We start from the raw sequence: 26,469 nt of genomic DNA on the forward strand, positions 1-26,469 counted from the left end.
ACACTGAAAAACCATGTGCTTAGTGCATTGATAAGATCTCAGTCCATTTTGAAATCAGAACTGAGATTTTACTGTTTGTGAATCCAAATTAAGAGACCTCCAAATCAAAATCTGATTTTTTTATCTTTAGGATTCAGAAAAGGGAGAAAAAAAAATCAAGTCAGCTATTTTTAATGAAGATTTTTTTCTCTATTTTGAAACTATTAAATTCAATTTAGTGATACATTTCTTTTGAATTAAGTGGTATGTTTTGAGAAATTCATTCTTGCATGTACTACATAAATATTATATTATCTCCAGTATCACCTCACTAAACCACTCTAGTTCTTCCAGTAAGAAACCTTCCTTAAAGCCTGCCTAATGTCTAATTCTGTTGCTTAACGTCAAATATTGTTTGTCATCCCCACTGTCAAGTGCCATTAGATGTATTAAAATGTTAAATGTGCATTTAAATGGTGGTTATTGTCTGTGATGTGCTTACAGTTTGTCTTTTCCCCTGGATCTACATTCATTGTAGATCAAATACAAGGAAGGTGTTGGGCATGGAACTGCAATCTCTGACCTGCCGGAGGTGCAGCGTGTTAAGGAGACACAGAAGAACGTCAGCTCGGTAGATGCCAGTTTGATTTTGCTCTTCCCTTACTTCATTGTTCCCCTGCCTTACCACTTCCCATTCCTGCCACTAAACAAAATAATGGTCTCATTATTTAAAAGAAGTTTTATATTTTAAACCTTGCTGATTAATGGAACATGATTGTGAGACTGACTAAGGTTTTCTTGATGGAAATAAGTTAACCAGTCAAATGTTTTAAAACATACTTTACAGTGATCTACATTGAGAAATATAAACAGAAGTATTTCACAAAATCATGATTACAATATCAGTTCAGCACTCATTTCATAAATTACATGTTATGGACTGTGTGCCCCTAAAAAAGTAGGCATCTGTTAGTCTCGTAAGACCATGGATTTGCGCCTTGGAAGGTTTCCAGGGTGCTGGCCTGGGCAAAGTTGTATGGAAGACCGGCAGTTGCCCATGCTGCAGGTCTCTCCTCTCCATGCCACTGATATTGTCCAAGGGAAGGGCACTAGGGCCGATACAGCTTGGCACCGGTACTTTCGCAGAGTAATGTGTGGTTAAGTGCCTTGCTCAAGGACACAACATGCTGCCTCAGCTGAGGTTCAAACTAGTGACCTCCAGGTCACTAGACCGATGCCTTAACCACTTGGCCACTGTGTACCCCTAGAGTTCAAATAAATTTCATCTGGATCATATAGGTAAGGAACAGGGCATTCATCTATCAGGACCAGCAATGTAAGCCTCGTCTCCAGTATTTGTGTTAGCAGAACTTTCTTGACAAGTATTAATTTTGGGACATGCACACGAAATGCTGGAAGAACTCAGCAATCTGGCAGCAACTATGGAGAGGAGAAAACAGTCGTCGTTTCAGGCTGGGACCCTTCATTGGGTGCTGTTACTGCTGAGTTCCTACATCATTTTGTGGCTGCTGCTCAAGATTTTCAACATCTGCAGAATCTCTTGTATTTTTAATTTTGGGATAGGTGCCTGATTCCCTTCCTGAAACAGTATCTCTGACATTTACAGCTCTGCATATGTTGCCACACAGTACTGTACAAAAGTCTTGGGCATATATACTTTATATAGCTAGGGTGTCTTTGAATTTTGCACAATACTGCAGTAATTTTATGTACTGCTGTGGGAAAAAATGGGATTTGATGACATATGTGAGTGATGATAAACCTGATTCTGATGTGTGTCTCTATTGTGGACAGAGAGTGGGAAGGGGAATCATGGTTGGGAAAAGGAGAAAGGAGAGAAGAGGGAGCAGGAAGCAGCAGAGAGACATTCTGTAATGATCAATAAACCAATTGTTTGGAATCAATTGACCTTGCCTGGTGTCTCAGGGTTGGGTGTGTCTGCACCTGTTGCGTCCCCCACCCCGGCATTCCTTCTCTGTCACATGTCCCACGTCCCTCCTGTGTCACTCCACACTTGCCATTCCAAACATCCTTTGCTCCCCCTAGATCCACTCCACGTTGAAAAATACAGTACTGTGCAAACATCTTAGGCACCCTAGCTGTATATTATGTGCACAGTACTTTTGCGCAGTTCAGTGTATACACCATCAATACAGACAATTGAAGCAAATGATTGTGGGCTTTAACTATAGACTGCCTTTACTGTTATGCACTAAGCCAAAGTCCGACAGCCAAGTCTGTAGTTTGGTCCATTCCATGTCTCAGTATTTGCATAAAGTCCATGTGCCACTCTACCTCCAGATTTTTTTCCACAATATCTCTTCTATTCTCTAGATCTTTCTCCTCCTATGAGGTACTCCTTCAAAGCTTATTTTGTGGCTTTATGTGAAATCACCTTTTATATTTTTTCCGGTGAAGCATCGGGAGGCATTTTGCTGTGTTGAAGTCACTGTGTCAATCCAAGGTGTTGTTGCTGCTATCTGTCACGTGCTTACAGTTTGTCTTTTCCCCCCATATTTACATACTTTGTAGATAAAATACAAGGAGACTATTGGGCAAGGAACGGCAATCCCTGACCTACCAGAAGTGCAGCGTGTAAAGGAGACGCAGAGGAACATCAGCTCGGTAGCAGCCCATATGATTTTTCCCTTCAGTAGTATAGAACTCACTTCTCCTTACTACCAGCACTTACCACTTTATTTCACTAACTACAATTAAATCCTTTTTTCAAAACCTTTATCAAATTCCTCAGGTGTTCTTGTGGATTGTTTTTTGTTCCACTTTGTAAATATAGTCAGAGAGCCAGACAGCATAGAAAGGGGCCTGTTGACCAATGTCGACCATCATTTTGTGGGAGCTGCTCAAGATTTTCAACATCTGCAGAATCTCTTGTATTTTTAATTTTGGGATAGGTGCCTGATTCCCTTCCTAAAACAGTGTCTCTGACATTTACAGCTCTGCATATGTTGCCATACAGTACTGTACAAAAGTCTTGGGCATATATACTTTATATAGCTAGGGTGTCTTTGAATTTTGCACAATACTGCAGTAATTTTATGTACTGCTGTGGGAAAAAATGGGATTTGATGACATATGTGAGTGATGATAAACCTGATTCTGATGTGTGTCTCTATTGTGGACAGAGAGTGGGAAGGGGAATCATGGTTGGGAAAAGGGGAAAGGAGAGAAGAGGGAGCAGGAAGCAGCAGAGAGACATTCTGTAATGATCAATAAACCAATTGTTTGGAATCAATTGACCTTGCCTGGTGTCTCAGGGTTGGGTGTGTCTGCACCTGTTGCGTCCCCCACCCCGGCATTCCTTCTCTGTCACTTGTCCCACGTCCCTCCTGTGTCACTCCACACTTGCCATTCCAAACATCCTTTGCTCCCCCTAGATCCACTCCGCGTTGAAAAATACAGTACTGTGCAAACATCTTAGGCACCCTAGCTATATATTATGTGCACAGTACTTTTGCGCAGTTCAGTGTATACACCATCAATACAGACAATTGAAGCGAATGATTGTGGGCTTTAACTATAGACTGCCTTTACTGTTATGCACTAAGCCAAAGTCCGACAGCCAAGTCTGTAGTTTGGTCCATTCCATGTCTCAGTATTTGCATAAAGTCCATGTGCCACTCTACCTCCAGATTTTTTTCCACAATATCTCTTCTATTCTCTAGATCTTTCTCCTCCTATGAGGTACTCCTTCAAAGCTTATTTTGTGGCTTTATGTGAAATCATCTTTTATATTTTTTCCGGTGAAGCATCGGGAGGCATTTTGCTGTGTTGAAGTCACTGTGTCAATCCAAGGTGTTGTTGCTGCTATCTGTCATGTGCTTACAGTTTGTCTTTTCCCCCCATATTTACATACTTTGTAGATAAAATACAAGGAGGCTATTGGGCAAGGAACGGCAATCCCTGACCTACCAGAAGTGCAGCGTGTAAAGGAGACGCAGAGGAACATCAGCTCGGTAGCAGCCCATATGATTTTTCCCTTCAGTAGTATAGAACTCACTTCTCCTTACTACCCAGCACTTACCACTTTATTTCACTAACTACCATTAAATCCTTTTTTCAAAACCTTTATCAAGTTCCTCAGGTGTTCTTGTGGATTGTTTTTTGTTCCACTTTGTAAATATAGTCAGAGAGCCAGACAGCATAGAAAGGGGCCTGTTGACCAATGTCGACCACAAGATCCTCCCTGCAGTCCCAGCTGTCTGCATTTGGCCCATAAGCCTCCAAGCCCCTCCCCCTGTGTCCCTCTCCAGATGCCTCTTTAAATGCTGCAATTGTACCCACACCAACCACTTCCTCTGGCAGCTTATTCCAGGTACTCACCACCTTTTTTGTAAAGAAGTTACCTCTCAGAGGTCTTATAGCTCTACTCTCTTATCTTGAATCCGTGACTTCTAATTTTGTAAATGAGAAAGGGAAAAAATTGATGTGCTAGCCTTTTTTTTGGGGCGGTGGGGGGATTGGAGTTTATCATGAGAGAGTGAACGTGATAAAATTACTTGTTTTACCAGCGGCTCCCTTTTTCACCTGCTGTATGTAGTTTGCTGCTGCCCATATGCAGTATATTCACTCTTTTGACCCTGTTACATTGAAGGGGCTGACATATATTGCTTTACAGACTCAGTCTCCACCAGCATCACCCACCTCCCCCCACCCTCACAATCTCAGCCTTCCCCTCTGAATTTAGATAGAGTGTAGGCTGTTCATCTACAAGGATTATCATTGTAACAATGAATCCTAAATTTGCATAAACAGAAACTTGCATAGGGAATGTCAGCTAATTAGGGACACTGAAGCCAACTGTGATATTTAATATGTTGCCTCCTCAATACTAAATTAAAGCAAAACCACTTTATGGATTGTGCGTTCTGGTGTGAAACATCTTTACCTACTGGACTACGTAGGAGCATTCATTGTATAACCTGTGCGTTCGGTTATTTGACAATGTTTGTGTAAGGATTGTGTGTCACTTGTACTGAGCTTCTTCTCCAAACCTCTATTCTTTCCTTCAAGGTGTTCCTTCATTTCTGTCCTATCTTTCCTCAACATGTGCTTGATGTGATATTTTGCTTGATATTTGTTCCTTTTGTCGCCATGAAGTGTTCTGCTCTCTCAAAGGTGTGGGTGCTTATTGTTCATCACATGCTTATGGCCTTGTCTTTTCCCCCTGGATCTGCACACTTTGTAGATCCAATACAAGGACAGTGTTGGACCAGGAACAACAGTCTCTGACCTGCCGGAGGTGCAGCGTGTTAAGGAGACGCAGAAGAACATCAGCTCGGTAGTTGCCTATTTGATTCCCTCTGTTACTCCAGAATTTTGTTCCCCTTCCTCTTTATCACTTCCCTTCACTAAATGCCATTAATACTATGTCTTCCAATGTTATTTTTCAGTTTTAACTCTTCTAATTACTGAAGCATTGCTGTGGAGTTGACATAACTTCTTAACTATCAATTTTACCACATACGGACTACTGAGATGAAAGAAAATTTATGTGTAGGCATCAGTTACCGGTGGTTACAATGCATCACATAAATGGGAAACTTCTTAACATCTTTGATTCCTGATTAAATATTTGAAATTTCCAATCCAGATTTTCACTTTTTCCAAATCTAGGATTTAGTGAAATAATGAAAATAATGAAAACAGGTGATGCATATCACAAAGTTTAAAGTTCAAAGTACATTTATTATCAAAGTATGTGTACGTTATACAACTTTGAGGTTCATCTCCTTACAGGCAAAAGAACTGAAAAGGAACCTTAAAAAAAAAGAACCTGGTCAAACAACCAATGTGCAGTAAAAGAAAACGAATCATGCAAACACTTAATGCAAGCAAATAACATTCTGAACTGAAGTCAATAGAGAGTCCATCCCTAAACCCTTAGTTCAGCACTGATCAAGCTGCAAGCTGAACCATCCCATCCCTCGCCCAAGGACCCAACATCCTGACCTTTTCAATCTAGCCATCCAAAGTCCTGGTTTTGCGACCACTGATACCAGGTAGATGATCTCTGAAGAGTATTGATAATAGCTGGGGTCACCCATCTTGTAAAGACACTGCTCAGAAGAAGTCAATGGCAAGCTGCTTCTGTGGAAAAGTTTGCTGAGAACAGCTGTGGTCATGGAAAGACCATGATCGCCTATGTTATACATCATGGCACATAACAATGATGATGATAGCAAAAACAGATGGCCCTAATAAATAATTTTTAGGTACTGCAGTCATTGTGCTGAACTTACATGGTAAAGTAGGATATATTCACTTATATATAAAATGTAGTATTTAGTTTTCTAAGATTCAAACTAACTAGCATTTCACAAACTTTATGTTTAAAAAAATAGTCAATTAATAAAATATGAACTTAGACTCAAGTGATAGACCATAGTTTGATCTATATATTTATTATTAATAAATGCCTATTGAAACTCAGACACTAGCTATTCCCTGGAATTTCACCCCTTGTTCAGCAATGCTGCCTTTGTGATGTAATGACATCAGCATTTTATGTTCTGCCCCTGCAATTCAGCTCCATAGGGATTGGCAGAGTTTGATTATTCTACATTGCATCTAGAAGTTCAAAAGTAAAGTGGCAATTCCAGCTATAAATGTTTAAAGTGACATTCCATGTCATTCTATTATGTCGTTTGGAATACTCCATAAATAAAACACCCAATCACACCCCTCCCCTCTCCCACCTTTCTGTCCTCCCTTGTTTAACATCTGTCATTGACAAGATGCTAAATCAAAGAGGAAATAACTAATTGTTTGGGAAAACTGAATATTATTAAGTCAAGTCTTATGAAAGTTTTTGACACATTTACCCACATGCTTTGGAATGTACAGAGAGAGTTGATAGAAGGGAGCCTATAGATGTCAGGTAGTTAGATTTCCAAAAGGAATCTGTCAACATGCCACTTAAGAGGTTGGTAGAAAAATTAAGAGCCAAAATTACCGCAGGAGGTATATTAGCATGGATTGAAAGCTGGTTCTCACATAGAGAACAATGAATTTTCTCTAACGGGGAAGTCGTGGAACATAGCAACTAAGGAGCTGGTCATTTAAACCTGAAATACTGTGTGTAGAAATTTCTTCATGTAGAGTGTTGTGAAACTCTGAAATACTCCACTCTCAAGAGCTTGGAGGCCAGATCATTAAGGTGGATATAGATAAATATTTGAAAGATCAAAGAATGGAAGGTTATGAGGAACCAATACAGAAGAGGGATAGAGGCCAGTGTAGATCAATGAATGACAGGGCAGGCTGGAGGGGTCTAGTGACTTACTGCTGCCCTATTGTATTCCTCTGTTGTGAACAGGCTGGAGATTCAAACTCTGGCAGTTCTCCAGCATCCAAGTGATCCTTCTTGTAAGAGCTTAGATGATGAAGGACCTATTCAATGCTGATTACTGTACTATAGAACTCAATCTTTTAGATTGATTGTTCAACAAAGACTAACATATGAGTTTCCTTTCTCCCTTTCCTTCCCCAGGGGTGTTTTGTCAATGGTAACATACCATACCTTTGAGATACAACCTTTCTGGGCCCCTTGAGCCCCAGCATCCAGCAATCCCCCTGATTTCATCCTAGCCTAATCACAGGACGTTAACAGAGACCAATTAATCTACCAATTGATATGTCCTTGGACTGTGGGAGGAAACCCACGCAGTCACGGGGAGAACGTACAAACCCCTCACAGGCAGCGGCGGGAATTGAACCTGGGTCACCTGCACCGTAAAGCGTTGTGCTAACTAATACGCTACAGTGCAGCCCTCTCAACACCTGGATCTAAATCAAAGCCGTATCTGGTTCATTTGACTTTGTACTGGATTAGGCAATGCCTTTACCAATGAGAGCATTGAAGAGAACCTAATGTGTAAATTGGTTCATTCTGTAGCTTGAAGCTCTGTAAAGTTTGCATGCTTACTGTAGCTCTAAAATTCCATCTATGACTTCACCACTCTCTCTCACTTTTCTCCTTATCAAAGTCGTCCTGACTGTCTTAATTCTTCTCCTCATGACTGCTGTGAAATGTCTTGGACTACTTTACTATATTAATGGTGCTGTGTAAATGTAAAGTGTTGGTGCTGTCTGTCACGTGCTTTTGGTTTGTCTTTTCCCTGGATCGACATGCACTGTAGATCAAATACAAGGAAGGTGTTGGGCAAGGAACAACAATCTCTGACCTGCCTGAGGTGCAGCGTGTTAAGGAGACACAGAAGAACATCAGTTCGGTAGTTGCTGGTTTGATCCCTATTAACTCACCAAACCTGCCTTTCTACCTGATCCCTTTTAACACTAGAGTGAGAGTTTTTGTCTGTATTTTTGGTCAATGCTCTTTTAAAAGGTTATCTCTAATCATTGCAACATTTTAACTTTTCACTGAAATGCCTCACTTTTGAAGGACATTGATTTTATAGAGTCCAATGTCCAAAAGGACCGATATTTAAGGCAAGTATCGCAAGTCCTGGGTATATGACCAGAGACACTAGGCACACAATCTCTGAAGAGTATTGATAATGGCTGGGGACACCCATCTTGTAAAGCCACTGCTCAGAAGGCAGCAATGGCAAACCACTTCTGCAGAATCTGCCAAGAACAATCATGGTCATAGACCGTGATCGACACAGCACATAATGATGATGATAATGGACTGAATAGGACAATAGGACAACGGGTGGTATTTAAGGCTGAACTCCAAGTCTGAAAACCATGAAAGTAATTATTTGAGTTTGAGATTAGGTTATAAATTTTTTTTCATTTATGGATCCAATGATTCAACATTAGCCTAAGCAGTAAAATAATGTGCCTTTAGTGTAAATTCAAGTTCAATTTTGTTGTCATTCAACCATACATACAGTAGCCAAACACTGTTCTTCTGGGGCGGAGGTTCAAAACATTGCACATGTTGTTACACACAGCACATACAGCTATGATCTAGGACATGGAGTCACAAAACAGTATTAACGCAAGTCCCTGGGTGACATGGACTGAAGATTGACAGGCTGACATAAAGTGCAAGGTGCTTATTTTGTGTAAAACAGTATAATGTTACTCAATTATTATAATAAGACAAACAGTTGTATAAATATGTGAAACAGCATCAAAAAACCATGAAAGGTGACCAGGTCAGGATGAGCATGTTGGTGAATGAGTCTGGGTGAGGGGTAGCAGAGCATTTGAACAGGGTGTGCATGTGTACTGGGTGCCAGCAGGGTAATTGATTTAAAATGGCCACCATTGTCCAAACTTTTCTACATTCAGAACTTAGAACTATGGCATCTTTTTAAAGTAAACAGCTTATATATTTCTTTAATTCTCATGTGTTTCATGTAATTAAGCTCGACCATTAGTTCAACGTATCTGGGAGGAGGGCAAGTAGAATTCCACATTGCTTCTGCCAGTCTCTGGCTTGATCTCTAGCCCAATTACTGGAAGAATAATAAAACTTGGTTTCACAGTTTTCCCATTATATCTGGGAGGTTTCTGACTGATTTTTAAAGGATTGAGGCTTCTGCTTTTCCCTGAAAAGCTGGAATGGGTGACAACAGGGACTCAATCAGGTAAGATTTCCTGCTCCTGCGCCTGGGGGTTATCCAGTACATTATGGAGAGTTGTGATGCCAAGTGCGTACATGACTACCACAAGCCTATGTATAGGCCACATTAATAAAGAAGCACAGACCTTAGAAGGTAAACCTATTGTAGAATGGAGATGGACAAAGATTTATGGTTCCATGGGATTTTTGGCTGCCAGAGAAGTATCTGAAGTTGATACTGTGCCAAACAGACTTGTACAAATGAACTGTGCTATTTCTGAACAGATAAATGGGAGTTAGTGTTGGTGGCATTAATTTCATCAATGTAAACTTTAGAAATTTCAGAGTCATGACCTGTGGATTCCTCCTCTATAATTATCTTCTGTTAAGCAGCTTTAAACTAATGATGCAGCTTTAAATTGTATTTTTTGAACAAGGTATGATTTCAATTAACCAATATTCCATTTTCTAACTAACCAACTTTCAACTTTAAGCCAGCCTTATTTCATAACATTATCACTTTGTATTTCAGAAGGTCTGACTAATTTTTCCTTATGTTTATTTATGACTGTGACTGCTTTGAGAATAGTTAATATTAATTTTCCATGATATTGTCTGAAGTTTTCTTTAACGGAACTACATATGTAGTTTGTTGCAGTCTGTGTTAGTCTATGCTTTTCTGTTTGTTGGTGTGCTCACAGTTTGCCTTTTCTCTTTTGATCTACACTTTCTGTAGATCAAATACAAGGAAGGTATTGGGCATGGAACTGCAATCTCTGACCTGCCGGAGGTGCAGCGTATAAAGGAGACACAGAAGAACATCAGCTCGGTAGCTGCTACTTTGATTTCCTGTGCTAACCAATTATTTCACCCCAATAACTATCCATTTCTACCACAATGCTAAACACAAGTTGCACAATTCAACTCTCTCCTCTTGCTTCCTCATCTCATGTTTATATTTTCAATAAGCTAATTTGTGAAATGAGTGACCTTTTGTGTAACTTACATTGGGGCTGTGCCAAGTATTATAAATAATTCAATGATATGCAATAGAAGGCTTCTGTAGGAATGTGAATTAATTTCAAACTACCTTTTAATTTAAAAACATAATCCAGGAACAATGAACAGATATTCCACTGGATTTGGCTCTTTTAGGAACCATTAATTTGGGATCTTTTGGAAGCAGTTTTCCAATGGATTTGGGATCCTTTATAAACAATCCTCCATTGGATTTGGGATTCACTAAAACCAATCCTCCACCATATTTGGGAGTCATTGCATCCTCCCTCAAATTTGGGATATTTTAGCCATAAGATCTTAGGAGTAGAAATAGTAGAAATAGCCAATTGAAAATGTTTCACCATTCCATCATGACTGATTTACTATCCCTCTCAACTATATTCTTGTCTGCTCACCATAACCTTTGACTCCTTTACTAATCAAGAACCACTGCTTTAAATATACTCTATGACTCTATCTCCACTGCAAACCATGGCAATGAATTCTGCAGATTCACCACCCATTTTCTAAAGAAGTTACTCCTCATCTCCATTCTAAACGTATCTTCCTCTATTCTGAGGCTGTGCCCTCTGGTCTTAGACTCCTCCACTATAGGAAACATCCACTCCAGGTCCACTGTAGCCAGGCCTTTCAATATTCAATAGGTTTCCGTGAGATCCTCCATTTTTACAATGATTCCTCCTCTAGATTTTACAACAACTCCTCAGGATTATTTGCACTAATCCTCCAGTGGATGGGAACTCTTTGGAACCAATCTTCCATTGGGGTTAGGATCCCTTGGGGGCACTAGATTTGAGCTCCTCCAGAATTTGAATTCTGAACTTCCTGAAATACAACCCCTGATAAGGTTAATTTCATGCTGGATAGACACATTTTTTATACTTATAAATGTTATAAGCTATCTGGAGTTATCTCATCAATGCATATCTGTGCTGAAGTGATTAACTGATCAATCAATATTAACATTTTTGATATGTAGGCTTCCTTGGATGGTAACTGCTATTAGGAAGCAGTAATTTTCTAGATTGAAGTTTGGCATAGCCCTGTCCTTCCTCTCTCATCCATCACATTCTCGCTAAATCCATCTCATCGTTTTCAATTGAAACTAATATTCTTTTTTCAATAACTCATGATTTTAAATTTTGATTTTGATTTTATTTCTGTTAAGTTGCGAAAGACTGCTGGATTTTTATCTTGTTATTTTGGGTGCTTTTTGCTTCTGCAGATCTTGTACAAAGAAAACCTGGGTAAAGGGACCTCAGTGGTATATACACCAGAGATGCAACGCGTTAAACGCAATCAAGAAAACATTAGCTCGGTACTTTCTGCAGCTTTAAGAACAGAACCATTTTCAGTGTTTCCTGTTGCATTCTAACCACCCCCATTTTTATCTTGATGCTCTTTTAAAAATTCTTAATATCATATTGACCACGGCATTTCACTTTGAATGGCTAGTGCGCCACTGACATGAACTAAAACCATATATGGTAGTAACATTGGGCTGCCCAGTGCCATCTAAACTAGTTTATGGCGTGAGAGGGAAAACACAGAAAAAGACCTTTTATTGCAGGTGTTCGCAACCTTTTATATGCCATGGACCTCTACCATTAACCGAGGGGTATGTGGGCCCCAGGTTGGGAACACTTGGTTTATTGTTCTTATTGTTTGATTGTTTTTCAGCTACTCAATTATGGAAATGCTAAAGCTGAAGTAGACAATTATCGAAATCATTGTAATACACTGAAACTGTAAACATGGAGAAAAAGACTATCGTCACAGAACGCTACAGCACAGAAACAGGCCCCTCGGCCCATCTGTTTCGTGCTAACTTATTTTACTGCCTAGTCCCACCTACCTGAACCATAGTCTTCCATAACCCTCTCATCCATATATCTATCCAAATCTTTCTTCAATATTGCAATTGAATCTACTTCCATTGGCAGCGTGTTCCAGACTTGCACACCACACTCTAACTGAAGAAGCTCCCCCTCAGGTTCCTCTTAATATTTCACCTTTCACCCTAAACCTATGGCATCTAGTTCTAGTCTCACCCGACCTAAGGGGAAAACGTCCACATGTCTACAGGATACCCCTCATAATTTTATATGCCTCTATAAGACCTCTGCTCATTTTAAGGCCCTGAGACCATAAGATATAGGAGCAGAATTTGGCCCATCGAGTCTGCTCCACCATTTCATCATGGCAGATCCATTTCCCTCTCAGCCTTAATCATCTGCCTTCTTCCTGCATCCCTTCATGCCCTGACTTAAGAATCTATCAACCACTGCCTTAAATATACCCAATAACTTGGCCTCCACAGCTGCCTATGGGAATGAATTCACCATAGATTCACCACTTTCTGGTTGAAGAATTCCTTCTCATCTCTATTGCAAATGGATGTCCCTCTATTCTGAGGCTGTGTCCCCTGGTCTTATAGACTCCCCACACCCTGGGAAACATCCTCTCCAAATCTACGCTATCGAGGCCTTTCAACATTCAATAGGTTTCAATGAGGTCACCACCCCCCCCCCCGCCCCAATTCTTCTGAATTCCACTGAGCAGAGGCCTCACCCTATAACTCAGGTCCTCCTGTCCCGGCAAATTCCCTGTAACTTTTCTCTGTACTCTTTCAACTTTGTTTACGTCTTTTCTGTAGGCAGGTGACCAAAACTGCAGACAATACTCCAAATTAGGCCTCACCAATGTCTTATACAACTTCAGCCTGACATCCCATTTCCTGTACTCGATACTTTGATAATTCTCCCTCTACCATGGTCTTCGTATAATGCCTTGCCAATGCTCATGACTGTGGCAGTGCTGGCACAGGGTAGTATGTAGGGTTATTGGAAAATCGAATGTTTTTGGGCCTAGATGGGTATTGGCAGAAACCTGTGAGCAAGTGACTGTTCCAGTTGTGAAGCATATTCTGAGGTAAATGAAAACTTCCACCTGGCATCAGGGAATGAAAGATAGCGTCATTCTGATTTATTTGGCTTTTTTTTTTGTTTACAGTTTTAAATAAACAAACCTTGACTATCAATATGGATGTAATTTTAGAGAAAACACATAATCACCACTAATAAGAATGCTACATGATTTTGCACATCCACCACCGAATACCAAACAATTGGACATGAAACATTGTGATATCATACAGAAATATACTATTGTTTTTCCCTCTTGTAACTTAAAGCCAAAGACTGAAAATTAAACTCATTAACTCGCTTCAGTCGTACTCCTAACCTCAAAGCAGCTAACCCAGCACCCCAGTGCAGAGTTGTTAGATAAGTTATGCATATCTCTCACGTGGAGGTTGTTCTCAGCATTTCACTCTTGACCTTGCAGGTTCTGTACTCCGACAGCTTCCGCAAACAAGTGCAAGGCAGGGCGTCTTATGTGCTGGACACACCAGAGATGAGGCGTGTACGGGATTCTCAGCGCAACATATCTACGGTATGTCTTTCCTGTTTTCTAGATTCCAGCAAATGCCGTCTCCCTCCCCCTCCCCCTCACCTCTCTCTCATGTTTCTGTACCTGTGGTAATGGCTTTTGTATTGTCTTTTTTCCCCCGATAGTTAATAATGAATTTCCCAAAGGGGTTTTTTTAGTGTGGCGTGTGGCCAAGTGGTTAAGGCATCGGTCTAGTGATCTGAAGGTCACTAGTTTAAGCCTCAGCTGAGGCAGCGTGTTCTGTCCTTGAGCAAGGCACTTAACCACACGTTGCTCTGCGACAACACCGGTGCCAAGCTGTATCGGCCCTAGTGCCCTTCCCTTGGACAACATCGGTAGTGTGGAGAGGGGAGACTTGCTGCATGGGCAACTGCCAGTCTTCCATACAACCTTGCCCAGGCCTGCGCCCTGGAAACCTTCCAAGGTGCAAATCCATGGTCTCATGAGACTAATGGATGCCTATTAAAAAAGATCTCTTGAACTAGGCATATTTACCCTAATATCTTGTTCCATAGGGTCATATAGTCTGGAACCAGACTGTTAGGTCCACCATGTGCATTACAGTCATCTCTACTAATCTCTTTTTACAGCGACTGAACTATCACATTGAATGCCCTGATAATTCATCTGCTCGTGTACATACTTAGACCATAACACCATAAGGCATAAGAACAGAATTATGCCCATTTTGTCCATCGTATCTGCTCCACCATTCCATCGTGGCTCGTTCATTATCCCTCTCAACCCCATTCTCCTGCCTTCACTCTGACAACCTGAATAATCAAGAACCTATAAACCTCCTTTAAGTAAACCCAGTGACTTGGCCTCCACAGCCAGCTGTGGCAATGAATTCCACAGATTCACTATGCTCTGGCTAAAGGCATTCCTCCTCAGCTCTGTTCTAAATGGATGTCCCTGTATTCTGAGGCTGAGACCTGTTGGATCTGACTGTTTAATTCTTAAATTAGACTGCTTAACTGTTATTTTCTCTGCAGCTTAACAATTGTCTGCTTATATTTTATATAGTTCTTATTTGCATGTCACAGTTTAATATGCCTCCTACTGGTTACAGTGGGTATATGCAGTGGTTCACGGTGTCCTCTGGTGGTCATATGGTATAATTCTAGAAATTTTCTTGGTACTGCAATGTTCAAACAGGGGGTATCTTATTGGTTGCCTCTTATCTATGAACTTGAATGGAATTTTTCCTCATCTATGGGTATAAAAATAGCTCCTCCATGCTTAGCGCCATCTCAGCTTTTTGTCGTTCCCTTGATTTAGTAGACCACTCTCATTGTTCATTTCAATTTTCTCTTTCTTCTATTGGCTTAATAAAATGATTGTGAAGCAACAAATTTTCGTGCTTTTTTCCTGACTTTTGAAAGAAGCCGAAAGATCTCTGACCTTAGACTCACCCACTATAGGAAACATCCTCTGCATATCCACACTCTCCAAGCCTTTCAATATTTGTACTCCAGTTAGTACAAGCCCAGAGCCATCAAAAGCACCTCATATGTTAACCCTTTTATTCTCAGGATCATTCTCGTGAACCTCTTCTGGACCCTCTCCAATGCCAGCATATTCCTTCTTAGATAGGGGGCCCCAAAACTGCTCACAAGAATTCTTGAGTGCTACGAGCTATCCTACCTTCACCACCCTTTTGTCAGTATATCTGAGCTTCCAACAAGTCTCTGTGTTAGACACAGAACAGAACCTTCTGAACCTTCCTTCCCATACCTTAAGACTGTCCATGTCTATTATGGTTATTTAGCTCATAAATGTTCATACTTCTGTCAAGTCTGTTCTTCTGAAATACTTTACTCCTAGTCTCCCTGCACTCAAGTTTGATGTCCCACCTAATGAACTCCTGTATTCTGAATGCCTTACCTACCAATGATGCCTTGAAATTGTGCAGACTTATACACCAAGGTTCCTCTGTGAAACAGACAACTGAGGATAAATCACCTCATTCACTCAAAACTTTATCATGTGATTTTTTGAAGTTTCAATTTAATAACTCCTCACCTCATAGAAAGAGATAAGACTGTGACCCTTTACCTATTTTCTTTCCTGTTCATAGAACAGTGCAGCATAGTACAGACCCATGTCGGCCATCGATGTTGTGCTGACCTATACAAGCCTGCTCCATAATCATTCTAGCCCTTCCCTTCTACGCAGCCCATAACACTCCATTTTTCTGACGTCCAAGTGCTTACCTAAAAGTCTCTGAACTGTCCCTGTTGTATTAGCCTTGACCACCACACAAATATGCATAAATGTGTGTGGATAAATATTTTTGTGTGAACTCAGTATCATCTATTTCACTGAAATTGTGTTTAGTGTGGATTGGAATAGTGTAATAAACTAAAATATGAAGTGGTATGCAGAACCTTTGTATTTTTTTTGCTGTAGCCTTGTTTCAAAATTCCACTTTTTTTTGTTGTCCACTTGATCTAGTGTCAGCCATAAAGAGTTCCAGTGTATGGCTGGTGACATAGTCAGTTCCTAATCTGCCAGGAATGCTGTAAGATTGCAGTGGGTCCAAAAAGGTCCTGATGCAGGGTCTTAACTTGAATTGTTAAGGTATACCTTTTGCCTCCACAGATGCTGCTTGACTGTTTAAGTTCTTCCAGCATTCTGTTCCTTGTTCCAAACTCCAGCCCCTTTGCATTTCATAACAGTCAGCAAATTGTTAGAGACTGCCCAGTAACCGTTTTCCTCACACTTGAGGAAAAGGTTACGGTTCAGCCCACTACTCCTTGAGGTTTTACTCACCTCTGCACTGAACTGACTCTCCAGCTGCAGCCTGCGAGCATCAGCATTCGCCTCAGTGCTAAACCTGGCTCCATGTCTGGGACCTGCAACTATCCGGCTCTGAACAGGCTCCGTGGCCGCGTCCTGCAGCCATCAGGCTCTGAACAGGCTCTGTGGCTGTGTCCTGCAGCCATCAGGCTCTGATCTGGCCCTGTGGCCGTGTCCTGTAGCCATCAGGCCCTGAACTGGCTCTGTGGCCGTGTCCTGCAGCCATCAGGCTCTGAACTGGCTCCGTGGCCGTGTTTTACAGCCATCGGGCTCTGAACTGGCTCGGTGGCCGTGTCCTGCAGCCATCGGGCTCTGAACTGGCCCTGTGGCCGTGTCCTGCAGCCATCGGGCTCTGAACTGGCTCTGTGGCCGTGTCCTGCAGCCATCGGGCTCTGAACTGGCCCTGTGGCCGTGTCCTGCAGCCATCGGGCTCTGAACTGGCCCTCTGGCCGTGTCCTGCAGCCATCGGGCTCTGAACTGGCCCTCTGGCCGTGTCCTGCAGCCATCGGGCTCTGAACTGGCCCTGTGGCGGTGTCCTGCAGCCATCGGGCTCTGAACTGGCTCGGTGGCCGTGTCCTGCAGCCATCAGTCTCTGAACTGGCTCGGTGGCCGTGTCCTGCAGCCATCGGGCTCTGAACTGGCCCTGTGGCCGTGTCCTGCAGCCATCGGGCTCTGAACAGGCCCTGTGGCCGTGTCCTGCAGCCATCGGGCTCTGAACTGGCCCTGTGGCCGTGTCCTGCAGCCATCGGGCTCTGAACTGGCCCTGTGGCCGTGTCCTGCAGCCATCGGGCTCTGAACTGGCCCTGTGGCCGTGTCCTGCAGCCATCGGGCTCTGAACTGGCCCTGTGGCCGTGTCCTGCAGCCATCGGGCTCTGAACTGGCCCTGTGGCCGTGTCCTGCAGCCATCGGGCTCTGAACTGGCCCTGTGGCCGTGTCCTGCAGCCATCGGGCTCTGAACTGGCCCTGTGGCCGTGTCCTGCAGCCATCGGGCTCTGAACTGGCCCTGTGGCCGTGTCCTGCAGCCATCGGGCTCTGAACTGGCCCTGTGGCCGTGTCCTGCAGCCATCGGGCTCTGAACTGGCCCTGTGGCCGTGTCCTGCAGCCATCGGGCTCTGAACTGGCCCTGTGGCCGTGTCCTGCAGCCATCGGGCTCTGAACTGGCTCGGTGGCCGTGTCCTGCAGCCATCGGGCTCTGAACAGGCCCTGTGGCCGTGTCCTGCAGCCATCGGGCTCTGAACTGGCTCTGTGGCCATGTCCTGCAGCCATCGGGCTCTGAACTGGCCCTGTGGCCGTGTCCTGCAGCCATCGGGCTCTGAACTGGCCCTCTGGCCGTGTCCTGCAGCCATCGGGCTCTGAACTGGCCCTGTGGCCGTGTCCTGCAGCCATCGGGCTCTGAACTGGCCCTGTGGCCGTGTCCTGCAGCCATCGGGCTCTGAACTGGCTCGGTGGCCGTGTCCTGCAGCCATCAGTCTCTGAACTGGCTCGGTGGCCGTGTCCTGCAGCCATCGGGCTCTGAACTGGCCCTGTGGCCGTGTCCTGCAGCCATCGGGCTCTGAACTGGCCCTCTGGCCGTGTCCTGCAGCCATCGGGCTCTGAACTGGCCCTGTGGCCGTGTCCTGCAGCCATCGGGCTCTGAACTGGCCCTGTGGCCGTGTCCTGCAGCCATCGGGCTCTGAACTGGCCCTGTGGCCGTGTCCTGCAGCCATCGGGCTCTGAACTGGCCCTGTGGCCGTGTCCTGCAGCCATCGGGCTCTGAACTGGCCCTGTGGCCGTGTCCTGCAGCCATCGGGCTCTGAACTGGCCCTGTGGCCGTGTCCTGCAGCTATCGGGCTCTGAACTGGCCCTCTGGCCGTGTCCTGCAGCCATCGGGCTCTGAACTGGCCCTGTGGCCGTGTCCTGCAGCCATCGGGCTCTGAACTGGCCCTGTGGCCGTGTCCTGCAGCCATCGGGCTCTGAACTGGCTCGGTGGCCGTGTCCTGCAGCCATCGGGCTCTGAACAGGCCCTGTGGCCGTGTCCTGCAGCCATCGGGCTCTGAACTGGCCCTGTGGCCGTGTCCTGCAGCCATCGGGCTCTGAACTGGCCCTGTGGCCGTGTCCTGCAGCCATCGGGCTCTGAACTGGCCCTGTGGCCGTGTCCTGCAGCCATCGGGCTCTGAACTGGCCCTGTGGCCGTGTCCTGCAGCCATCGGGCTCTGAACTGGCCCTGTGGCCGTGTCCTGCAGCCATCGGGCTCTGAACTGGCCCTGTGGCCGTGTCCTGCAGCCATCGGGCTCTGAACTGGCCCTGTGGCCGTGTCCTGCAGCCATCGGGCTCTGAACTGGCTCGGTGGCCGTGTCCTGCAGCCATCGGGCTCTGAACTGGCCCTGTGGCCGTGTCCTGCAGCCATCGGGCTCTGAACTGGCTCGGTGGCCATGTCCTGCAGCCATCGGGCTCTGAACAGGCCCTGTGGCCGTGTCCTGCAGCCATCGGGCTCTGAACTGGCTCTGTGGCCATGTCCTGCAGCCATCGGGCTCTGAACTGGCCCTGTGGCCGTGTCCTGCAGCCATCGGGCTCTGAACTGGCCCTCTGGCCGTGTCCTGCAGCCATCGGGCTCTGAACTGGCCCTGTGGCCGTGTCCTGCAGCCATCGGGCTCTGAACTGGCCCTGTGGCCGTGTCCTGCAGCCATCGGGCTCTGAACTGGCTCGGTGGCCGTGTCCTGCAGCCATCAGTCTCTGAACTGGCTCGGTGGCCGTGTCCTGCAGCCATCGGGCTCTGAACTGGCCCTGTGGCCGTGTCCTGCAGCCATCGGGCTCTGAACTGGCCCTCTGGCCGTGTCCTGCAGCCATCGGGCTCTGAACTGGCCCTGTGGCCGTGTCCTGCAGCCATCGGGCTCTGAACTGGCCCTGTGGCCGTGTCCTGCAGCCATCGGGCTCTGAACTGGCCCTGTGGCCGTGTCCTGCAGCCATCGGGCTCTGAACTGGCCCTGTGGCCGTGTCCTGCAGCCATCGGGCTCTGAACTGGCCCTGTGGCCGTGTCCTGCAGCTATCGGGCTCTGAACTGGCCCTCTGGCCGTGTCCTGCAGCCATCGGGCTCTGAACTGGCCCTGTGGCCGTGTCCTGCAGCCATCGGGCTCTGAACTGGCCCTGTGGCCGTGTCCTGCAGCCATCGGGCTCTGAACTGGCTCGGTGGCCGTGTCCTGCAGCCATCGGGCTCTGAACAGGCCCTGTGGCCGTGTCCTGCAGCCATCGGGCTCTGAACTGGCCCTGTGGCCGTGTCCTGCAGCCATCGGGCTCTGAACTGGCCCTGTGGCCGTGTCCTGCAGCCATCGGGCTCTGAACTGGCCCTGTGGCCGTGTCCTGCAGCCATCGGGCTCTGAACTGGCCCTGTGGCCGTGTCCTGCAGCCATCGGGCTCTGAACTGGCTCGGTGGCCGTGTCCTGCAGCCATCGGGCTCTGAACTGGCCCTGTGGCCGTGTCCTGCAGCCATCGGGCTCTGAACTGGCTCGGTGGCCATGTCCTGCAGCCATCGGGCTCTGAACAGGCCCTGTGGCCGTGTCCTGCAGCCATCGGGCTCTGAACTGGCTCTGTGGCCATGTCCTGCAGCCATCGGGCTCTGAACTGGCCCTGTGGCCGTGTCCTGCAGCCATCGGGCTCTGAACTGGCCCTCTGGCCGTGTCCTGCAGCCATCGGGCTCTGAACTGGCCCTGTGGCCGTGTCCTGCAGCCATCGGGCTCTGAACTGGCCCTGTGGCCGTGTCCTGCAGCCATCGGGCTCTGAACTGGCTCGGTGGCCGTGTCCTGCAGCCATCAGTCTCTGAACTGGCTCGGTGGCCGTGTCCTGCAGCCATCGGGCTCTGAACTGGCCCTGTGGCCGTGTCCTGCAGCCATCGGGCTCTGAACTGGCCCTCTGGCCGTGTCCTGCAGCCATCGGGCTCTGAACTGGCCCTGTGGCCGTGTCCTGCAGCCATCGGGCTCTGAACTGGCCCTGTGGCCGTGTCCTGCAGCCATCGGGCTCTGAACTGGCCCTGTGGCCGTGTCCTGCAGCCATCGGGCTCTGAACTGGCCCTGTGGCCGTGTCCTGCAGCCATCGGGCTCTGAACTGGCCCTGTGGCCGTGTCCTGCAGCCATCGGGCTCTGAACTGGCCCTGTGGCCGTGTCCTGCAGCTATCGGGCTCTGAACTGGCCCTCTGGCCGTGTCCTGCAGCCATCGGGCTCTGAACTGGCCCTGTGGCCGTGTCCTGCAGCCATCGGGCTCTGAACTGGCCCTGTGGCCGTGTCCTGCAGCCATCGGGCTCTGAACTGGCTCGGTGGCCGTGTCCTGCAGCCATCGGGCTCTGAACAGGCCCTGTGGCCGTGTCCTGCAGCCATCGGGCTCTGAACTGGCCCTGTGGCCGTGTCCTGCAGCCATCGGGCTCTGAACTGGCCCTGTGGCCGTGTCCTGCAGCCATCGGGCTCTGAACTGGCCCTGTGGCCGTGTCCTGCAGCCATCGGGCTCTGAACTGGCCCTGTGGCCGTGTCCTGCAGCCATCGGGCTCTGAACTGGCCCTGTGGCCGTGTCCTGCAGCCATCGGGCTCTGAACTGGCCCTGTGGCCGTGTCCTGCAGCCATCGGGCTCTGAACTGGCCCTGTGGCCGTGTCCTGCAGCCATCGGGCTCTGAACTGGCTCGGTGGCCGTGTCCTGCAGCCATCGGGCTCTGAACTGGCCCTGTGGCCGTGTCCTGCAGCCATCAGGCTCTGAACTGGCCCTGTGGCCATGTCCTGCAGCCATCAGGCTCTGAACTGGCCCTGTGGCCGTGTCCTGCAGCCATCGGGCTCTGAACTGGCCCTCTGGCCGTGTCCTGCCAGCCATCGGGCTCTGAACTGGCCCTGTGGCCGTGTCCTGCAGCCATCGGGCTCTGAACTGGCCCTGTGGCCGTGTCCTGCAGCCATCGGGCTCTGAACTGGCCCTGTGGCCGTGTCCTGCAGCCATCGGGCTCTGAACTGGCCCTGTGGCCGTGTCCTGCAGCCATCGGGCTCTGAACTGGCCCTGTGGCCGTGTCCTGCAGCCATCGGGCTCTGAACTGGCCCTGTGGCCGTGTCCTGCAGCTATCGGGCTCTGAACTGGCCCTCTGGCCGTGTCCTGCAGCCATCGGGCTCTGAACTGGCCCTGTGGCCGTGTCCTGCAGCCATCGGGCTCTGAACTGGCCCTGTGGCCGTGTCCTGCAGCCATCGGGCTCTGAACTGGCTCGGTGGCCGTGTCCTGCAGCCATCGGGCTCTGAACAGGCCCTGTGGCCGTGTCCTGCAGCCATCGGGCTCTGAACTGGCCCTGTGGCCGTGTCCTGCAGCCATCGGGCTCTGAACTGGCCCTGTGGCCGTGTCCTGCAGCCATCGGGCTCTGAACTGGCCCTGTGGCCGTGTCCTGCAGCCATCGGGCTCTGAACTGGCCCTGTGGCCGTGTCCTGCAGCCATCGGGCTCTGAACTGGCCCTGTGGCCGTGTCCTGCAGCCATCGGGCTCTGAACTGGCCCTGTGGCCGTGTCCTGCAGCCATCGGGCTCTGAACTGGCCCTGTGGCCGTGTCCTGCAGCCATCGGGCTCTGAACTGGCGCGGTGGCCGTGTCCTGCAGCCATCGGGCTCTGAACTGGCCCTGTGGCCGTGTCCTGCAGCCATCAGGCTCTGAACTGGCCCTGTGGCCATGTCCTGCAGCCATCAGGCTCTGAACTGGCCCTGTGGCCGTGTCCTGCAGCCATCGGGCTCGGTGGCGGTGGACTTACTTTCAGGATCTCTGTAATTTGTTTTCTGTGGACTGTTTGCTTGCTTTTTTATCGTTTGCACAACTGGTTCTTTCTTTTTTACACTTTGGATGTATGATTGTTTGGGTTTTTTCATGAACTCCATTATGTTTTTTTTGTTTTGTGGCTGCCTGCAGGAAGACGAATCTCATGGTTGTATGTGGTATACATAGTTTGATAACAAATGTCCTTTGAAACTTTGTGTGGCTCAGATCCTGCAGTAGTCCTGGGCATACTGCCCTGAACTCAATTGGAGTAATATTGAGTGACGCAATAAAGCTATTGCCTTTCAAAGTCAAAGTAAATTTATTATCAAAGTACGTTTATGTTACAATATACTACCTTGAAATTCATTTTCTTGCAGACATTCACAGGAAAAGAAAGAAATACTATAGAAATTAAGAAAAACTATGTGTAAACAAAGACTGGTAAACAACCAATGGGCAAAAGAGAAATTGCGCAAAACAAAATTAAATAATGCTGAGACGATGTAGAGTCCTTGAATTCTAAGTGCCACCTAGTCTTGGTGATAGAGCTAATCAGAGGTTTTCGCATTTAAGCATTCTAATGGATGTGCCAGTTCTGTTGCCTTGTTTTTTAATGAGCCAGCATTTTAGTTTTGGCTACTTTATGTGATTAATTCAATCTGTAGAGCAGGTTTACTCATTGGCAATGTATTTCTAATATTAAGGTAAAATACCATGAAGACTTTGAGAAGACGAAGGGAAGCTTCACTTCTGTAGTTAACGATCCCATCACGGAGCGTGTGAAGAAAAACATGCAGGATTTCAGTGACATAAGCTACCGTGGAATCCAAAGACGGGTTGTGGAGATGCAGAGGCGACGTGTGGAAAACGAAGAAAGCCTCACAGGTCTTTAGTGGGCATGAATAATTTTATAACCCATTCTACTTCAATCAGATAGTTACAAAAACAGAGAAGTGTACATTTTGCTGTGTGTCCCCTCAGACACTGATGACTGAGGAGTGATTTGTTCAAGGTGATTAAAAATACTGGAAGAGTTTTACATACAGGTTGTGGTCACCCCACTATAGGAAGGATGCTGAGGCTTTGGAGAGGGTGCAGAAGAGATTTACTAGGTTGCTACCTGGTTTAGAGGTCACGTACTATCATGAGAGGCTGGACAAATTTGGGTTGTTTTCTCTGGAGCACCAGAGGCTGTGGGGAGATCTGATAGAGGTTTATAAGATGATGAGAGGCATAGACAGAACAGACTGGGAGCACCTGTTCCCCAGGTTTGAAATGTTTAATACCAGAGGGCATGCATTGAAGGTGTGAGGGAGTAGGTTCAAAAGGGATGCGAACGGTAAGTTTTTTTACTCCAATTGCGGTGGATGCCAGGAATGTGCTGCCTGGTATGGTGGTAGAGGCAAATACATTATAGGCTTTTAAGAGCTGTTTGGATAGGAACGTGGATGTAAGGAAGATGGAGGGATTTGGACATTGAGTAGGTAGGAGGGATTATTATTTGGGTGTTTTTGAAAGTGTACTGGAGAACAAGTGTAAGAGAGAACAAAAGAATTGTTACTGTGGATCTGATGCAGCACAAAAAAAACACAATGAGATAAAGAAAACAATAATTAAAAAACACAATAAATATAAATACTCAACACAACTTGTATACATAGATTGATTGTATGTCCATAACATGATGCTACATGCTGGAGTGCCTGCACACAAGGTGACTGTGACAGGAAATGATAAAGTAGTGGTAGTTGGAGGAGTGGAGGTGGGTTAGTGGGTGAAGGTGTTGATCAATCTTACTGCTTGGGGGAAGTAACTGTTTTTGAGTCTAATGCTCCTGTTGTGGATGCTATGTAACCTCCTCCCTGATGGGTGTGGGACCAACAGTTCAGGATGGGTGAGATCCTTCATGATGTTACTGGCCCTTTTCCAGCACCTTTCTGTGTACATGTTCTTGATGGCAGGTAGACTGGTGCTGGTGATGCATTGGGCAGTTTTGACTAACCATTGAAAAACCTTTTTCTGCAGTTTCTGTACCATGCAGTGATACAGCATGCTAGGATGCTCTCTACTACACGTCTGCAAAAGGTTGTGCATATTGTTGAGCATAGGCCAGCTCTTTTCAGCACCTTCAAAGTAAAAGGTGTTGGTGAACTTTCCTGATTGTATATGATGTGTTCTGGGACCGTGAGAGGTTGTGTAAGATGTGCATATCCAGGAGTTTGAGACTGCTCGCTGTTTCCACTGCTCTGCCGCCAATATAAAAGGAGGTGTGAGTGGTGCGAGTTCTCCTGAAGTTAATAACCATCTCCTTTATCTTGATGACAATGAGGAAGAGGTTGATTGCCTGTCACCAGACTTCGAGCTCTTCCACCTCCTCCCTCTAGGCATCTTGGTGATGGTGATAAGCCCCACCACTGTTATACTTTATACTTCATTGTCGCCAAACAATTGATACTAGAACGTACAATCATCACTGTGATATTTGATTCTGCGCTTCCCGCTCTCTGGATTACAAATCGATAGTAAATATTAAAAATTTAAATTATAAATCATAAACAGAAAATAGAAAAATGGAAAGTAAGGTAGTGCAAAAAAAAACGAGAGGCAGGTCTGGGTATTTGGAGGGTATGACTCAGATCCAGGTCAGGATCCGTTCAGCAGTCCTATCACAGTTGGAAAGAAGCTGTTCCCAAATCTGGCCGTATGAGTCTTCAAGCTCCTGAGCCTTCTCCCGGAGGGAAGAGGGACGAAAAGTGTGTTGGCTGGGTGGGTCGCGTCCTTGATTATCCTGGCAGCACTGCTCCGACAGCGTGCGGTGTAAAGTGAGTCCAAGGACGGAAGATTGGTTTGTGTGATGTGCTGTGCTGTGTTCACGATCTTCTGCAGCTTCTTCCAGTCTTGGACAGGACAACTTCCATACCAGGTTGTGATGCACCCTAGAAGAATGCTTTCTACGGTGCATCTATAAAAATTAGTGAGGGTTTTAAGGGACAGACCAAATTTCTTTAGTTTTCTCAGGAAGTAAAGGCACTAGTGGGCCTTCTTGGCAGTGGACTCTGCTTGGTTGGACCAAGACAGGTCATTTGTGATATTGACCCCGAGGAACTTAAAGCTTTAGACCTGTTCCACTTGCACACCACCGATGTAAATTGGGTCGTGCGGTCCGCTACTCCTTCTGAAGTCAAAAACCAATTCCTTCGTCTTGCTGACGTTGAGGGATAGGTTATTGTCTTCGCACCATGCCACCAGGTTCCTAATTTCCTCTCTGTACTTAAGCTCATCATTACCCGAGATACAGCCTACAATTGTTGTGTCATCAGCAAACTTATATATTGAGTTGGATGGAAACTTGGCTACACAATCATTGGTGTACAGTGAGTACAGCAGGGGGCTGAGTACACAGCCTTGTGGGGCACCGGTGCTCAGAGTGATTGTAGAGGAGAGCTTGTCCCCTATTTTTACAGCCTGGTCCTGTCTGTGAGGAAGTTGAAGATCCAGCTGCAGATCTGAGTGCTAAGGCCTAGGAGCTTAGGAATCAGTTTATTTGGAATGATAGTATTAAAGGCAGAGCTGTAGTCAATGAAAAGGAGCTTTACGTATGCGTCTTTATTCTCCAGGTGTTCTAAGGAGGAATGTAGGGCCAGAGAGATGGCATCTGCCGTTGACTTGTTGCTCCGGTAGGCGAATTGCGAAGTGTCGAGGTTGACCGGTAGGCTATGGTTGATGTGTGCCATAACCAATCGGTCAAAGCACTTCATAGCAATTGATGTCAGAGCCACAGGTCGATAGTCATTCAGGCATGCCACCTTGCTCTTCTTCGGCTCTGGGATTATCATTGCCTTCTTAAAACACAAGGGGATCTTAGACTGAAGCAAGGAGCAGTTGAAGATGTCAGCAAACACTCC

General features: G+C 46.6%; 1 protein-coding gene across 6 annotated transcripts in view; it reads left to right on the top strand.

Annotated features, from left to right (window-relative positions):
* The window catches only part of neb (nebulin), a 365,351-nt gene that overhangs the window by 321,375 nt on the left and 17,507 nt on the right, over positions 1-26,469 (top strand). For 3 of the 6 annotated variants that reach the window (XM_063048565.1, XM_063048566.1, XM_063048567.1), the window contains 9 exons: positions 518-610; positions 2,533-2,625; positions 3,882-3,974; positions 5,207-5,299; positions 8,160-8,252; positions 10,293-10,385; positions 11,802-11,894; positions 13,922-14,029; positions 23,269-23,449. In XM_063048565.1, the coding sequence (XP_062904635.1) occupies positions 518-610; positions 2,533-2,625; positions 3,882-3,974; positions 5,207-5,299; positions 8,160-8,252; positions 10,293-10,385; positions 11,802-11,894; positions 13,922-14,029; positions 23,269-23,449 (940 nt within the window). The remainder of the gene's footprint in view (positions 1-517; positions 611-2,532; positions 2,626-3,881; positions 3,975-5,206; positions 5,300-8,159; positions 8,253-10,292; positions 10,386-11,801; positions 11,895-13,921; positions 14,030-23,268; positions 23,450-26,469) is intronic. The other 3 variants (XM_063048569.1, XM_063048570.1, XM_063048568.1) reach the window with 2 other exon arrangements.

This window comes from Mobula hypostoma, chromosome 5 (assembly GCF_963921235.1).
Source record: "Mobula hypostoma chromosome 5, sMobHyp1.1, whole genome shotgun sequence".
NCBI lineage: Eukaryota > Metazoa > Chordata > Chondrichthyes > Myliobatiformes > Myliobatidae > Mobula > Mobula hypostoma.